Source organism: Dreissena polymorpha, chromosome 10, assembly GCF_020536995.1.
Source record: "Dreissena polymorpha isolate Duluth1 chromosome 10, UMN_Dpol_1.0, whole genome shotgun sequence".
NCBI classification, from domain to species: Eukaryota; Metazoa; Mollusca; class Bivalvia; order Myida; family Dreissenidae; genus Dreissena; species Dreissena polymorpha.
This window is the reverse complement of record NC_068364.1, coordinates 19,315,597-19,334,106: the sequence shown is the minus strand read 5'-3', so window position 1 is coordinate 19,334,106 and position 18,510 is coordinate 19,315,597. Positions and strand designations below refer to the sequence as shown.

Genomic DNA, 18,510 nt, shown 5'->3' with positions numbered 1-18,510 from the left:
GCACAGAAATGCAGACAGTGATACATTTTATGATTAAACATACCTTTGTCTCAATTTTTTATAGAGATTGTAAAAACATTTTTGCAACATCATGTGCATACGGCATCGGCAATGCGACTTACTCGAAAATGCCGTAATCGGTGAATGTCAAAAGTCTTCATCAACATGTAAGATATTTACAAATGCTTATCATTTTAAGAACTAAACAACAACATATTCGTAAAATGTTGGCTTTCGATGCATATCACAATAGACGATCAGTCGTAACGTTAGATGTAGATTATGTAAAATTCACGATTGTCTCGTTCGTACCAAATTAAAGTCTATTCACTGGTTAGTTGTGTTTACCATATATTTTAGTTTGTTTACTGGTTTATTGATACCATTTAACACATACTGAATGTTATACACAATTACAAATGAATCTTTGACATTCTTAAATGGACAGTATTCATTCTGGTAAGTTGTCTTGATTTAGAATTAGGGGTACTGGAGCTTTCGGTAAATAAGTTCGGTAATTTGGATTTATATAGTGAATGTTGTGGAGGTTTCGTTAAAATGGATCTTTATAGAGGTACACCTACCATGAGGTGTTAATGACACCTATTATTGGCCTACAATAACATCAGGGGCATATATTTGCAAACTGGGAATTAATTTTGAATTGAATAATTAATGCTATGCCTATGGTAAAGAATTTAGGGGCATGAATGAGCTACCACTGAACTTTATAAAACAAAAACCAAAAAATGTAGATTGAAAATAAAATGTAACTTTATTGAAAGTAAATTTATGATTTAAATAAATCAATACTAATTTTTTTTATAAAAATTTGATGCTCTTATTTAAATTACATAATAGTACTAATAAATGCTGATTTAAAGACTGAATAAATAGAAGATCTTTAATTAAGTTTAACATGCTATTAAAAAATGTTGAAAGTCTTGTAAAATATTGTAGAAAATTAATGATTTATTTAAAAAAAAACAAAAAAAAACAAACAGGCGTTTTCAGCCTAATATAACAATCCCAATTGAAAATTTCTTTAAAATCATGCAGTTTTCCCAAAAATCCTAACTTACACCAGCTTTTTCATTTCCCAAAGCAGTAATTTTAGCAAGAATTCTTCCCAACATGAGCAATTTCTTCCCAAAATCCATAGGCTAGAGCCTCTTCCCAATTAAGCGAGGAAAACTCCTGAACAAATATTAAGTTTAAATATAAAGCACAATAGTATTTTAGGCCACCGAAAAGCACTCAATTTCTCTACATACACATGAGGTAGTTTGCCAACATAATGAATATGTTTCCCAGCTCTTGCCACATGGAGGCCACCTCTTAAGAGCCAAATTTTGAATTTTATAAATTCTGCTACTGTTTCTTATCAGAATTGTATATATATCACTACACCATCAGCGGCTGAGCACAGAATACTGCCCTTGGCCGCTAAAAAAATGTGGATTGCATCAAATTAAAGGTCAATTCCGAGTGCGCTTTATATATAACAATGTTTTATTATTTCTTTCTGGTTGAGAAAAAACAAACAAACAAACAATGTAAAACATATAATATGTTAACGTATTTTATAAAACGAAATATAATGATACACATGATGTTTTTTTTTTTTTTTAAGTGCACATGCCATTGAACATTGAGTTAAGCAAGAGATGCAATTAAATTACACATAATTAAAAACTGATAAAAATGACCTCTAACATAACGCCAGCAGACCTGAATGAATACACTTCATTTATTCAAATCAGGTTAATAACAAATACAATAGTAAAACAGGGGAAGTCTACAGTGTGTATTAGCAACCTGCCGTGGTGATCCCTATCTTATCAGCTCAATACACAGGCACCTGGCTACTGTACTGGAAAAATTGGATTTACTGCCAAAATAACTGATATAATTTATTGCCTGAAAAAACCCGTTGAATACAATAATACGAACTGATTATCATTTTAATCCGTTTTATTGACCATATATAATAAATAAGACACATTTAAAACATGGATAAAACACCACTCACAATATTTAGCAAATTAATAAGGCATATCACTGTAAACTTTTGTATTAAAAAGTGTGTGTGAAGGTCAGAGTTTATTTACAAGTCATCAATGCGTCTTCATGACTACCTTATGTGCTGACCTGCTTGTTGTAAAAAGATGCGAAAATTATATTCATATAAGAAACAAATATATTTTATAAAATTATTTATATTTTTATCTGATAAACTTTAATTAAGGTTTTTCCAATTAATTGTATAAAACATATGTGAAAAAAACAAAAAACAGGACCTTAATATAAACTTTTAATATATAAATTACCTCCTGTGATTAGAATATTAATAGGTTGCAAGCCTGGGTAATTAATATTAACACGTTGCATCTCCCAATTGGTAACATCAACTTCATACATTTTAATCTGATAATTTAATTAGTGCCAAACAACTCAATTTATAGTGTACACCCTCATCGATTCAAGGTGTGATATTCCCTATTTATACCAATTTACCGAAACCTCCGCAGCATTAACTATATAAATCCAATTTACCGAACTTGTTATTTACCGAAACCTCCATAACTCAGAATTAGAACTAAGACATTGGATGGAAAGTTAGACGTATTACATTTTACTAATTTGCATGGATGTCTCATATGCCATACTGTACAGTATACAAGAATCATTATTTGTCCTTGTTAACACCTACTGGTTAGTAAATATTTGTCGGACAGCAGTATTTATCAGACGTTCAGTTTATTTCATGTATTGTAACTCTTTAATACGATTTGCTTTGTCACATACTTGCAGATGCTTGTTTTCTTGAAGTTGACAGCAGCAGCAGCAATTAGTTAAAAGGCAAGTATTATAATTAAAAGTACTAAAGAATGATAGAATGATTGGAAACAAATGAACTATATTTACACACACAGATGACAGCATATTGCATCATCAAATTATCAAAGTATCATTTTATTTCTTATTTGTTCCAAATACTCAAATTATCTACATGTAAATGTCCGGGAATCCTGTACACTACAGAGGACAATTACCCCCCTTTAATGACCCAATTTTCTGCCCTCCTACAGGCACATGCGCACATCAAACAAATACTTTGTTTACATTCGCTTGTTGATGACAAACCCAAGTAAATTTTTCATGCAATATCTCTTATTATTGAGGAATTAATTCAAGAAAAACCAATTTTCCGTCTGAGAAATACTCACCAACCAGTGCAGTGAATAATATAAAATAATATACAGGTGATAAATGCATCTTTGGGATCTTCCCTATTAAATGACTGCAGTTATCTAGTTATCCAATAATTTTAATTGAAATGCTATTAAGTTTTGGCTAAAACTGCATGCATGTGGTGATTTAAGTTGTTGATGCTGCATCCAATTATGCAAAATATGCCCATACCTGTTCATGAACAAGCTCAGGCAGTAACTTGTACCATTTCATGATGTTAAAAATATATTTGCAGAATGTCACCTAGAGCCCTCAAAATGTTGCTGTATTATCAGTGCAGATTTACCTGCATGCTGTCTCAACCATGTTTGAGGTACTGGAGTTTAGCTCCTGTCTGCAGACAAAACAAGCATTCATTCAGGAAAACAAATGAAATACCAAAATATAGAATGTTTCTTAAGACATTTTCATATGATCCACAAAGTGCCACATTATTTAAAAAGTATTTAAGTTTGTCTTTAAAAGGCCAAAATATTATATTCACAAAGAATGATATGTCATTATGTAGATGTGATGGAGTGTCCTTTGTTAAGCGTTTCTTATCATCTGGATCTGATTCGGCTGATTATAAAAATGATAAGGAAGTACAGTCTTTACTCCAAGATATCCGTGAAGATTTCAATAGGGAGCTTAATCAAATAAGTTCCAACAAAAGTTCAAATACCCATAAGGGTGATGATGAACATAAGGTAGAAAATGATGGTGAAATTGAGAAATATGAAAAACTTGGCTACACCACTGAAGAATATATTGCCATGCTGAAAGAAAGACGGGAAACAAGTTTGAATGTTGGTACATTACATGTTCAAGGCATCAACAATGAAGATGATGATGCAGATTTACACAGCGATTCATCAAGTAGCGATAGTGACAGTGACTCCTCTAGTAGTTCCAGTAGTGACAGTGATGATGATAACAATGGTGGTAGTGGTGGTGGTAATGACAACAGCAATAAAAAATCAAATAAGATTGTAAAAGAAAAAAACAGCAGTCTTGAGAAGGAGAAAACAGACATTAAAGTTTTTTCTAAACCTGAAGCCAAACAAAGTTTAAAAGCATCAGCAAACAAAAGTGAAATTGAGATTTCTGAGCTCTCAGAGGATGGCATTGTGGGTAAAACAGAAAGTGAGGTGTTGCATGCTGGGAGGTATAGGATAGGCTCAGAGAACCCAGACTCGGTTGTGGTTCTGTCGTACCCTGAGGACGACAATCTACCTGGGACAATCAAGGGTAAACACTCTTTTTACACTTTTGAAAAATGAGTAACTCTGCATGGGTGTTATTTCTTCATAAAGCTTATTTTCACCTTAACAGATTATTTTCTTCTTTTAGCTTATTTCTTCCTTTCAGCTTGCTTATTAGTCCCCTACCGGTTTCACCGGAGGGGACTTATGGTTTGCGCACTGTGTGTCCGTCAGTCTGTGAGTCTGTCACACTTTTCTCGATCCTGTGATATCTTTTAAAGTTCTTAATATTTTTTCATGAAACTTGGAACATGGATAGATGGCAATATGGACATTATGCACATCATTTCATTTTGTTCCTACGTCTAAAATTCTGGTTGCTATGGCAAAAAATAGACTAGAAATACTGCTGAAAATGGTGGTTTTCTAGATCCTGCGATAACTTTAAAAGTTCTTAATATTTTTTCATGAAACTTGGAACATGGATAGATGGCAATATGGGCATTATGCACGTCATTTCATTTTGTTCCTAGTGCAAAAATTCTGGTTGCTATGGCAACAAATAGACTAGAAATACTGCTGAAAATGGTGGTTTTCTGGATCCTCTGATAACTTTAAAAGTTCTTAATATTTTTTCATGAAACTTGGAACATTTATAGATGGCAATATGGACATTATGCACGTTATTTCATTTTGTTCCTACATCTAAAATTCTGGTTTCTATGGCAACAAATAGACTAGAAATACTGCTGAAAATTGTGGTTTTCTGGATCCTGCGATAACTTTAAAAGTTCTTAATATTTTTTCATGAAACTTGGAACATGCATAGATGGTAATATGGACATTATGCACGTCATTTCATTTTGTTCCTACGTCAAAAATTCTGGTTGCTATGGCAACAAATAAAAAAATATTCTGACAAAGGTTGAATTTCTGACAATGGTGGAGCCGGTAGGGGACTTTTATTGCTTGGCAATAGTCTTGTTTTATCTGTTCTGCTTATTTTCTTCTTTCAGCTTATTTCCTTCTTTTGGCTTATTTCCTACTGTCAGCTTATTTTGTCCTTTCAGCTTATATTCTCCTTACAGCTTATGTTCTCAATGAATGTGAATGGATGTTGTAACAAGTGACCTCAGTAGGGTGGAGTATTTTCATCCCCTTGAGTCGTAAGTATGTGATGTTAAACAAATAATTAAAAAAAACTGTCAAATTATATTTGTTTTGTTAAGAACTATTGCAATCTCTTAAAAAGATGTTGACTGCTAAACACAATTTGGTTCTTACTTCAATGACAATAAACACAATAAAAAAACTTAAGAAAAAGGTAGTATTTTGTAAAGTTACTTTTATGAGGAGATCTATAAAATTGGTCTTAAAAATAATCTTTTTAGTAGTCACTATGTCACCAGTTACCATGGTATCTTTTTTATTCATCAGTGTTCCATATATGATCTCAAATGATCAGTGTTTGTTTTCAGCCGCTGGTAAGGGCAGCACAGTGGCCCCAGACACTGGAAGGATGTGGTCGGACGTTGAGATAGAGGACTTTGTGAACATAGTTCAGCCTGAGCCTGATGTAGCCCAGCCCTGGCAGGCCCCCATACCTCTCACACGTATGTAGCCCAGCCCTGGCAGGCACTCATACCTCTCACACGTATGTAGTACAGCCCAGGCAGGCCCCCATACCTCTCACATGTATGTAGTACAGCCCTGGCAGGCTCCCATACCTCTCACACGTATGTAGTACAGCCCTGGCAGGCCCCCATACCTCTCACACGTATGTAGTACAGCCATTGCAGGCCCCCATACCTCTCACACGTATGTAGTACAGCCATGGCAGGCCCCCATACCTGTCACATGTATGTAGTACAGCCCTGGCAGGCCCCCATACCTCTCACATGTATGTAGTACAGCCCTGGCAGGCTCCCATACCTCTCACACATATGAAGTACAGCCCTGACAGGCCCCCATACCTGTCACACATATGTAGTACAGCCCTGGCAGGCCCCCGTACCTCTCACACGTATGTAGTACAGCTCTGGCAGGCCCCCATACCTCTCACACGTATGTAGTACAGCCCTGGCAGGCCCCCATACCTCTCACACGTATGTAGTACAGCCTTGGCAGTCCCCCATACCTCTCACAAGTATGTAGTACAGCCCTTGCAGGCCCCCATACCTTGCACACGTATGTAGTACAGCTTTGGCAGGCTCCCATACCTCTCACATGTATGTAGCCCAGCCCTGGCAGTCCCCATACCTCTCACACGTATATAGTACAGCCCTGGCAGGCCCCCATACCTCTCACACGTATGTAGTACAGCCTTGGCAGTCCCCCATACCTCTCACACGTATGTACTACAGCCCAGGCAGGCCCCCATACCTCGCACACATATGTAGTACAGCCCTGGCAGGCCCCCATACCTCTCACATGTATAAAGCCCAGCCCTGGCAGGCCCCCATACCTCTCACACGTATGTAGTACAGCCCTGGCAGGCTCCAATACCTCTCACATGTGTGTAGTACAGCCCTGGCAGGCCCCCATACCTCTCACACATATGTAGTACAGCCCTGGCAAGCCCCCATACCTCTCATATGTATGTAGTACAGCCCTGGCAGGCTCCCATACCTCTCACACGTATGTAGTACAGCCTTGGCAGGCACCCATACCTCTCACATACATGTAGCCCAGCCCTGGCAGGCACCCATACCTCTCACACATATGTAGTACAGCCCTGGCAGGCTCCCATACCTCTCACACAAATGTAGTACAGCCCTGGCAGGCCCCCATACCTCTCACACGTATGTAGTACAGCCCTGGCAGTCCCCCATACCTCTCACACGTATGTAGCCCAGCCCTGGCAGGCTCCCATACCTCTCACACGTATGTAGCCCAGCCCTGGCAGGCCCCCATACCTCTCACATGTATGTAGTACAGCCCTGGCAGGCTCCCATACCTCTCACACGAATGTAGTACAGCCCTGGCAGGCCTCCATACCTCTCACATGTATGTAGTACAGCCCTGGCAGTCCCCCATACCTCACACGTATGTAGCCCAGCCCTGGCAGGCTCCCATACCTCTCACACGTATGTAGTACAGCCCTGGCAGGCTCCCATACATCTCACACGTATGTAGTACAGCCCTGGCAGGCTCCCATATCTCTCACATGTTTGTAGTACAGCCTTGGCAGGCCCCCATACCTCTCACACATATGTAGTACAGCCCTGGCAGGCCCCCATACCTCTCACATGTATGTAGTACAGCCTTGGCAGGCCCCAATACCTCTCACACATATGTAGTACAGCCCTGGCAGACCCCCATACCTCTCACACATATGTAGTACAGCCCTGGCAGGCCCCTATACTATTTACACGTATGTAGTACAGCCCTGGCAGGCTCCCATACCTCGCACACGTATGTAGTACAGCCCTGGCAGGCCCCCATACCTCTCACATGTATGGAGCCCAGTCCTAGCAGGCCCCCATACCTCTCACACATATGTAGTACAGCCCTGGCAGGCTCCCATACCTCTCACATGTGTGAAGTACAGCCCTGGCAGGCCCCCATACCTCTCACACATATGTAGTACAGCCCTGGCAGGCCCCCATACCTCTCACATGTATGTAGTACAGCCCTGGCAGGCCCCCATACCTCTCACACGTATGTAGTACAGCCTTGGCAGGCTCCCATACCTCTCACACGTATGTTGTACAGCCCTTGCAGGCCCCCATACCTCTCACATGTATGTAGCCCAGCCCTGGCAGTCCCCCATACCTCTAACACGTATGTAGTGCAGCCATGGCAGGCTCCCATACCTCTCACACGTATGTAGTACAGCCCTGGCAGGCTCCCATACCTCTCACACGTATGTAGTACAGCCCTGGCAGGCCCCCATACCTCTCACACGTATGTAGTACAGCCCTGGCAGTACCCCATACCTCTCACACGTATGTAGCCCAGCCCTGGCAGGCTCCCATATCTCTCACACGTATGTAGTACAGCCCTGGCAGGCTCCCATACCTCTCACACGTATGTAGTACAGCCCTGGCAGGCTCCCATACCTCTCACACGTATGTAGTATAGCTTTGGCAGGCCCCCATACCACTCACACGTATGTAGTACAGCCCTGGCAGGCCCCCATACCTCTCACATGTATGTAGTACAGCCTTGGCAGGCCCCAATACCTCTCACACATATGTAGTACAGCCCTGGCAGGCCCCCATACCTCACACATATGCAGTACAGCCCTGGCATGCCTCTATACTATTTACACGTATGTAGTACAGCCCTGGCAGGCTCCCATACCTCTCACACGTATGTAGTACAGCCCTGGCGGGCTCCCATACCTCTCACACGTATGTAGTAATGCCTTGGCAGGCCCCTATACCTCTCACACATATGAAGTACAGCCCTGGCAGGCCCCCATGCCTCTCACACTTATGTAGTACAGCTCTGGCAGGCCCCCATACCTCTCACACGTATGTAGCCCAGCCCTGGCAGACCCCCATACCTCTCACACGTATGTAGCCCAGCCCTGGCAGGCCCCCATACCTCTCACACATATGAAGTACAGTCCTGGCAGGCTCCCATACCTCTCACACGTATGTTGAACAGCCCTGGCAGGCCCCCATACCTTTCACACTTATGTAGCCCAGCCGTGGCAGGCCCCTATACCTCTCACATGTGTGTAGTACAGCCTTGGCAAGCCCCATACCTCTCACACGTATGTAGTACAGCCTTGGCAGACCCCCATACCTCTCACACGTATGTAGTACAGCCTTGGCAGGCTCCCATACCTCTCACTTGTATGTAGCCCAGCCCTGGCAGTCCCCCATACCTTTCACACGTATGTAGTACAGCCTTGGCAAGCCCCATACCTCTCACACGTATGTAGTACAGCCTTTGCAGACCCCCATACCTCTCACACGTATGTAGTACAGCCTTGGCAGGCCCCCATACCTCTCACTTGTATGTAGCCCAGCCCTGGCAGTCCCCCATACCTCTCACACGTATGTAGCCCAGCCCTGGCAGGCCCCCATACCTCTCACACGTTAGTTTGGTGACTTTTCTATTGTATTGGCATTTGGTCACTTATTTTTATTGATTTTAACAGTTATCTATTATTAGCAATTTATTTAACATTTACCTTATCATTATTATTTGACCATTTCAATAATTATATTGCAAAATGTTTTTTTTTGGGGGGGGGCAGGGGGGTGGTGTTAGAATAGAATCTATTCAAAGCAATATCTGCACAGTTCAATGTTTAGAAGGTATGTGGATAGTGGGGCTTAAACTAGCCCCTTTATTGGGATAATAAATTATCCTGATTGTCACCTCCCACAGGTGGGAAGACAGGCGTGTTTGACGTTGAAGATCTGGTGACGCTGCTGGAGTCAATAAACGCAGCCGACATTGTTACCATCCGTATCTCGCCGGACCTCAACTTTGCCGACTATATGGTCATTGTTAGTGCCAACAGCAACAGACATCTGCGCGCCATGGGTGAGGACTTGAAGTGGACAGTGAGTATATGACAGGCCTCTTTATGGCTGTTTTGGGGAAAAATGCAATTTTAGGATTGATAATGATGCATGTAATAATATTTTTGGGGTGAAGGCTTCTGATTTGGGGAAAAACAAAAATATAATTCTTTATAACCAAATTATTAGAACAAAATTATATAAATTAAGTGTTTTCCACAGGAATTCTTTCAGATGCCTCAGGGCTGTACATTGAATTTTTTTGCTCACCTGAGCACAACGTGCTACAAAAACAAATTCAATATGTACTTAACTTAATTGTGGGTGATAAAATACACACTGCATTGGATGTTTATGGCTTAATTGGGCGATAAGACAAAGATACATAATATTATTTAAGGAATACAACATGCAAGTGCTGGGTGTACTGCTAACTGCATTGATCCGGTTAATTTGCTCAATTACAATCCTGAAATCCTAGGTTACATGTACCTAGCAACACATTGATAAATGAGACGACAGGTGTTTGAAAACTTCCACCTTGGACGACATGGCTTGGTCAACTGAAAAAATACACTAATCAAACAATATCAGGCGCCCTGGGGACTCTGATTTTGACATTCAAGCGCCTGGGCAAGAGACTGTTAAATGACATCTGGAAAGAACTGAAATGATAGTCATATGCATTGTTGGATGTCATTGTTATAATTGACATTAGACCAGGGCTCGAAATTAACACTCGCACACTCGCAAAATGCGAGTGAAAAATACCGATTGCGAGTTAAGTTTTAAGCCACTAGTAATTTTTTGCGAGTAAAGAAATAGTGAAAAAAAGTTATATTGCTAAATGCGTTCGACTTCCTGAACGCTAAACCATAGGTCATAGAACGTCCTCATACCCATATGCGGAAGCGCGCAGCTTGAATATAGACTAGTATACTTATAGTACAGATACGAGGATCGTATTGGTACAACGAAACGTTAAACAGTCAACTAATTCACACGTACTGTTCATTGAACTTGAACAGACATGGCGTCGAAGCGAAAAATAACTAGTTTCTTTTTGCCCACAGATGGATTTAACAATACGAAAGATAAAGCAAAGTTAACTCACAATAACTGTTGAATAAAAAAAGACGAAATTAAATTATGTTTCCAGCAAAATTTGCGAGAAAGTTTTTGCTTTTGCGAGTTGGTATTAAAGCTGCTCGCAATGTTTTGCAAGGAGAAAAAAAAGTTAAATTCGAGCCCTGTAGACACTTCTTGAATAAAAAAAAAATGTGAAAAAAAATCAATTTTGATATTTTTAAACCATTTTGCTGTGGTAATGGGTCCGTTCGACGGACCTGTAGAAATGCCAAGAAAAGGACTGCATGAGTAAATACATGTAAGTCTGGTCTCTTGAGTATTTTATGGGTTCCTATAAAGGCTCGTTAGTTATGTTTGAAAAAGCTTATTGTACTTCAGGGTGCAACATCATTAAGCAATATGTGTGAATTTCGAGCAAGGCAGGCATTTTCCACAGGATTTAGTTTTTTACTCAATTTATTCTGCCCTAAATTGATTTCTTCTTTACTCCAGAGCTGAAACAAGCACACACAGATAACAATAGAAATGAAGGTTCAGGGGTGTATCATAATTGAAACTTCTGGCACACGGGTAATCCTTTTTGAAATTAGGACACATAGGTAACCTTTTTGGAAATTTGGGTACATGGTACCACTGTGCTTAAAGGCAGGGAACCGTTCTTTCAGAGGGGGACCATTTAGATTTCCCCTGTCTGTCCCTCTGTCCGTCCTTTTGAAATTTGTATAATGCATGACTCAAAAAGTATTGCTTCTAGAGTGAAGAAACTTTATGAACATATTATTATAGGCATGTGAGCTTGACTGATTTGATCTTTTTAATCTCCCGCCAAAGGCAGGGGGATATAGTTTTGCAATTGTCCGTCAGTCAGTCTGTCTGTTGGTCACAAACTTTTTAGGGCTATAGAAACTCAGAAACTATATATAAGATCTGGCACAAGTTGTCATATCATACCATATTTTATTAAACGAGTTCAGGAATTTTGTTAGTAAGCGTGCCTTTTGAGTTGCCCATGAATTAGCGTGTCTGGCCCATAACTATCATTTATGGTGAGACTTTAAAATCATTTGGCACGTTTGTTTACCATCATTGGACGGAGTGTCATGCGAAAGAATTACATCGATATCTCCAAGGTTAAGGTCACACTTTGAGTTGAAAAGTCAAAACTGGCCATAAATGAGCTTGTCCGGTCCATAACTATGTCGTTCATTGTGAGATTTTAAAATCATTTGGCACATATGTTCACCATTATTGGAGGGTGTGTCAGGCCAAAGAATTATGTTGATATCTCCAAGGTCAAGGTAACACTTTGAGTTTGAAGGTCAAAAATGGCCAGAAATGAGCTAGTCTGGGCCATAACTATGTCATTCATTATGAGATTTTAAAATTATTCGGTACATTTGTTCACAATCATTGGACGGTGTGTCATGAGAAAGAATTGCGTCGATATCTCCAAGGTCAAGGTCACACTTCAGGGCCCTCAATCTATCAAATCTGCCGCCGAATTTCGGCGGCAGTCCCCCACCTGAAAAGTATACTGTTTTCCCCTTTTGGGGGGAAAAAATCCCCCTAAAAAAAAAAAAAAAAATTTATTATTATTTTTTTTTTTAATAGAAAGATGTGTCTCATGATTATTATATCTCAATTCTCTTTTAATTTAATCTTTTCAAATATACTAAATTATGAAAAATGCATGTAGTGCAAACATGTACAAATGAAATAATGAGAGAGTAAGTAAAAAAATCCCCCAAAAAGGGAAACGCCGCGAAAATTCCCCCTCCTAAGGGCTGCGGACCCCTTCCCCCAAAGTAGTGTGAGGGCCCTGCACTTTGAGTTCAAAGGTCAAAAATGGCCATAAATGATCTTGTCTGGGCCATAACTATGTCATTCATTGTGAGATTTTAAAATTACTTGGTACATTTGTTCACAATCATTGGATGGTGTGTCATGCGCAAGAATTACGTCAATATCTTTAAGGTCAAAGTCACACTTGGAGTTCAAAAGTCAAAAATTGCCATAAATGAGCTTGTCCAGGCCATAACTATGTTATTCATTGTGAGATTATCCATTAATTTTGTTCACAGTCATTGGATGGCCTGTCATGCGAAAGAATTCAAGAGTTCAAAGGTCAAAATGGCCTGATTGGGTCTCTATTTTCAGCACAGGAATATGGTTCTCTATTTTTAGCACAAAAATATAGTCTTATATTTTCAGTACAAACATATGGTTCTCTATTTAAGTACATGGATATGCTTCTCAATTTTCAGTTCTAGAGTATGCATGGTTCTATATTTTCAGTACAAGCGTAAGCGAGGCTACAAGGATCGGCCCTATGTTCGTGTTCATGGCGAGGATACAGAGTGGTGTTGTCTAGATCTGGGTATGTGTAATAAACATATGAGGTACACTCTGGGAAAACAGGGCTTAATGCATGTGCATAATTTTCCAGATTAGCCTGAAAGCACAGGCTAAACAGGGACAATATTTTCTGCCTAGACTGGATTTTTGCTATTAAGAGACTTCCATTAAATGAAAAATACAAAAAGGAAGTGTTGTTCCTGATAAGCCTGTGGCAACATGGACCACCTTATGCTCATGTGTTAAGCCCTGGTTTACCAGAACGCAGCTCACGTTATATTCATGGCGTTTATTTTTTATTTGGGCCATGCTCTGTGAAAAGGGGGTTAAAGTATGTGCGTAAAGTGTTGTCCCAGATTAGCTTCCGCAGTTCGCAGAAAGTCTCTTCTTAGCAAAAATCCAGTTTAGGCAGTAAGTGTAGTCCCTGATTAGCACATGCTAATCTGGGACAAAATTTTACACACATGCATTTAACTCCTTTCCACAGAGCACGACCCATTTTGACCATTTCCTAACTCTCAGATTCTGGATATTTTCCTTAGAGTATTTGGAAATTTTGGCAGCCTTAAATGTCCTGAGTACATGAATTTCAGAATTCAAATATAAGTTGTGGTTTTTTTAGGTCATTTTTTTCTTTTTTAAAGTAAAATCAGTCACTTAAAGTGGTATACACTTAAATTGTTATTTCAATATGTTTATCTTAACTTGATGGTACTTACATCATGAAATTCCCAGAACTTCCATGTTTTATTTTTTTTATTTTACGGATGCATTAAAACCCTACTCCACAAATACATTGCAGTTATAGTTTCTACTGGACATATTAGCAACCAAATCATTTTATTTTAAAATGAAGGTTTTAGTCAGTTAGATATCAGACAGACAGGTTTACAGATGATTTTATTGGCAAATGTGATTGAAGTAGTTTTGCATACCGGTAGTTCAATTTGTGAGATTTTTTTACCGGTCTTTGTCCGTCGTCCGTCCGTCCATCCATCCGTTAACATTTGTTCGTAAACACTCTAGAGGCCACTTTTATAGTCTGATCTTCATGAAACTTGGTCAGAAGCTTCGTCCCAATAAAATCTCGGTCGAGTTCGAAACTGGGTCTTGCCGGGTCAAAAACTAGGTCACTAGGTCAAAAAAAAGAAAAAACTTGTAAACACTGTAGAAGTCACATTTCATGCCCAATCTTCATGTAACTTTGTCAAAATGTTTGTCTTAATGATATGTTGGCTGAGTTTAAAAGTGGTTCCGGTTCGTTGAAAAACATGGCCGCTAGTGGGCGGGGCAGTTTTCCTTATTTGGCTATAGAGAAACCTTGTAAACATTCTGGAAGTCACACTTTTTGCCCAATTATCATGAAAGTTAATCAAAACATTGGTTTTATTGATTTCTCGGACGAGTTCGGAAATGGTCCAAATCTGTGAAAAAACATGGCCGCAAGTGGGGGGGGGCATTTTTCTCTATGTGTATATAGTGAAAACATGTCAACACTCTAGAAGTCACATTTTTGGCCCAATTTTCGTGAAATTTTGTCAGAACTTTTGTTTCCTAGATACGTGAGTTAAGTTTGAAAATGGTTCCGGTCCGTTGAAAAACATGGTTGCCAGCGGGACGGCTCAGTTTTCCTTATATTTATATAGTAAAAAGGCTTGTAAACAATCATGAATTAAGGTCATGTAACATGCGAGACAACTCTTCTAAATATTGCATTTAAGTTTACAGTAGTTACTCCCCTTTGATTATTAATGTTTTCATAATAATACAGCGTAGATTTGTGTATCATTTATGTGTTAATTGTTATTCGAGGTTGGATGTTTTTAAGCTCACCTGATTGCTCAGGGGAGCTTTTGTGACCGGTGTTTGTCCGTCATCCGTCCGTCCGTCGTCCGTCCACATTTGTTCGTAAACACTCTAGAGGCCATATTTATCTTCCGATCTTCATGAAACTTGGTCAGAAGATTTGTCCCAATGATATCTCGATCGAGTTTGAAACTGGGTCATGCTGGGTCAAAAACTAGGTCACTAGGTCAAAAAAAAAGAAAAAGCTTGTAAACACTGTAGAAGTCACATTTAATGCCCAATCTTCATGTAATTTTGTCCAAATGTCTGTCTTAATGATATGTTGGTTGAGTTCAAAAGTGGTTCCGGTCCGTTGAAAAACATGGCAGCCAGTGGGCAGGGCAGTTTTCCTTACATGACTATAGAGAAACCTTGTAAACACTCTAGAAGTCACAATTTTGGCCCAATCATCATGAAAGTTAATCAAAACATTGGTTTTATTGATATGTTGGACGAGTTCGAAAATGGTCCAGATCGGTGAAAAAACATGCCGCCAGTGGGCGGGGCATTTTTCACTATATGTTTGTAGTGAAAACATGTGAACACTCTAGAAGTCACATTTTTTGCCCAATTTTCATGAAATTTGGTCAGAACATTTGTTTCCTTGATACGAGAGTTGAGTTGGAAAATGCTTCCTGTCAGTTGAATAACATGTCTGCCGAGGGGGCTTGGGGGCAGTTTTCTTATATTTATATAGTAAAAGAAAGCTTGTGAACACTCTAGAAGTCACATTTTTTGCCCAATCATCATGAAACTTGGTGAAAAGATTGGTTTTATATATATCTCAGATGAGTTTGCAAAAGGTCCCGATGGGTCAATAAACATGGCTGCCAGGGGGGTGGGGCAGTTTTCCTTATTTGACTATATAGAGAAACCTTGTGATCGAACACTATGGAAGTCACATATTTTGCTTAATCATCGTGAAACTTAGTCAATACATTGGTTTTATTGATTTCTTGGACTAGTTGGAAAATGGCTCAGATCGGTGAAACACACTTTTTAGCTCACCTGATTGCTCAGGTGAGGTTTTAGGATTGGTCTTTGTCCGCTGTCCGTCCACATTTGGTTTGTAAACACTCTAGCATTCACATTTCTCAAGCATTCTTTATCAAAGTTGCTGAAAGATCTCAGTCAAGTTTGATGATAGGTCACCATTTCAAATCTTACAAAAACAAAAACACTCCCTACATGTACGCCAGAGTTTTGGTTCAATAATGATGAAACTTGACCAGGATGTTTGTCTGGTCAATATCTAGGTCAAGTTTGCCATTAGGTAAAGATTGAATGAACCGACTCCTCTCAGGTGAGCGAACTAGGGCCATCTTGGCCCTCTTGTTTCGATTAGAGCTTGAAGTAATGTTCAAGAACGTGTAAACCTGATATATTTTATCAAATGAATCATTCTTTTTTATAAATGTACAAAATTCCTAGACATTTCTTGTAGCTGTTTATTAAAAGATTCATCAAACAAATGTTCTGTTGTGATATTAGTCAGAAAACTTTCTATAAACTCATTTCTTTGTTGTTTTTTATTCAAAATATCTTTATTTCTAAAGATATACATGTGATATTGACAATATTAATTCTTAATTTCCCAGTTTTATTTTCTTCAGGAAACATTGTTCTCCACATGTTCATGCCAGATGTGCGTGAAAAATATGACCTTGAAACCCTGTGGACTGTTGGACCGAAATTTGACCCGAAATGTGTGGAGGAAGCAGACCCGTATACATTCTCTGAGGAAGAATTGCCATGGTTACGAGACCTTGAGAGTAAAAATGAGCAACAGTTGGAGGGAAATAATGAGCAACATTTGAAGGAACAAATGATCAAAGTTGGAAGGAAAAAGGAGCAACATTTGGAGGAAAATCTGAGCAACGTTGGAATGAAAAATGAGGGACATTTGGAAGAGAAAATTAGCAACATTAGAAGAAAAAAACGAGCAACATACGGAGGAAAAAATAAGCAACTTTCAGAGGGAAAAAGTGGATGATAAACACAACATTGATTCACTGTTCTATTGCTGAACATTAAACCATGTATGTATCATTATGTAATTGTGAGGGAACTTATTATATATGGAGCTGCATTCTGAGTAAACTGGGCTCAAAACATATTTGTAAAATGTTGTCCCAGATTAGCCTGTCCAGTTTGCACAGCCTGATCAGGACAATACCATCGCTTTTATGAACTTTTTTATTTTAATGATGTCTCTTCTAAATGAAAACCTAGTGTGATCTCTTCTTAAAGAAAAAATTCATTATAATCAGAATGTGCTGTCCCTGATAAGCCCATGCGAAATGCACTTGATAATATGGAAGGACACTGACACTGTGCACACATGCATTAAGCCCCATTTTTTTAGAGCAAGAGTCATATACAAACGTATATATGTTTGTGTGTGTGTGTGTTTTACATACCATTTTTTAACCGGTAACTTTCAAACTCTATGTGCGTAAATTACAGACTTCTATTAAGTCTAACATTCATACTCCTTTGTGTTTGTGCATATGCTGCATGATATAATGATGACTTAATTGTAACTTTTTATATTCTTTTATCTATGAAACCCATTTTTTTTGTAAAACGAAAAACTAATGTATTAATCCTTACAGTACTTGTAACATTGATGCATAAAGGCCAGTGTACGTTTAATAGTGTCTAGCTATACATGCTTTTCAAACTTTTTTAAAATTGTGATAAAAGTGAAAAAATACCTGACCACTTACTGATCATGTGATGCCCTTCATTGCTGTATACAAGTAAGCAGCTGTTTGTCATGTATTGCAGCCTGGTAAATAAATACATAAATTAGTATCATGTTCTTCTGTTACTGCTTTACATTTATTAATTTAAAATATTGATTGAGTTTAGCTTATAACTAGATAGGCCATATAAAACAGGAATTGTTCAAATACCTTTCATGAAATACAATATAGATCGTTAAAATTAGATTATTTTTGTTAAATTAGAAATTAGAACACTGAACTGTTGATGTATATCTTTTCCAAATTAAAATTTAATACCACTGTGACTTGAGTTTAAATCTTTTTGGCATAAAAGACTCAAAAAGCACACTTTTTCTTTCACATTTTATTGAAATATCTCTTAAGCTACATGTATGTTTATTAGCCATTCAAATTATGTTCCATTAAAGGGAGCAAATTTGTACCAAACCAAACAAAGTAGTCCCAAATATCAGGTGAACTGACATGAATTTTCTTCCTTGAACAAACTACATATTCACTATAAGGCATATTAACATGTGTCAAACCTATATAATCATGACCTACATATTA

The 18,510-nt window shown here is 38.8% G+C and overlaps 1 protein-coding gene across 1 annotated transcript; it reads left to right on the top strand.

Moving 5' to 3' along the window:
- Positions 1 to 60: 60 nt before the first annotated feature.
- Positions 61 to 18,028, top strand: LOC127847354 (uncharacterized). Its single transcript, XM_052379209.1, has 7 exons — positions 61 to 167; positions 2,815 to 2,862; positions 3,491 to 4,485; positions 5,918 to 6,052; positions 9,786 to 9,964; positions 13,307 to 13,388; positions 16,825 to 18,028. The coding sequence occupies exons 3-7, from the start codon at positions 3,492 to 3,494 to the stop codon at positions 17,202 to 17,204; spliced, it is 1,770 nt and encodes a 589-aa protein (XP_052235169.1). The 5' UTR covers positions 61 to 167; positions 2,815 to 2,862; position 3,491; the 3' UTR covers positions 17,205 to 18,028.
- Positions 18,029 to 18,510: the final 482 nt, after the last annotated feature.

Excerpts from the sequence above, each read along its gene's own strand:
- LOC127847354 (XM_052379209.1), top strand. The coding sequence starts at position 3,492 with ATGTCACCTAGAGCCCTCAAAATGTTGCTGTATTATCAGTGCAGATTT. Across the intron at positions 4,486-5,917 it reads TCTACCTGGGACAATCAAGG|CCGCTGGTAAGGGCAGCACA; the intron begins GTAAACACTCTT and ends GTTTGTTTTCAG. Across the intron at positions 9,965-13,306 it reads GTGAGGACTTGAAGTGGACA|TACAAGCGTAAGCGAGGCTA; the intron begins GTGAGTATATGA and ends CTATATTTTCAG.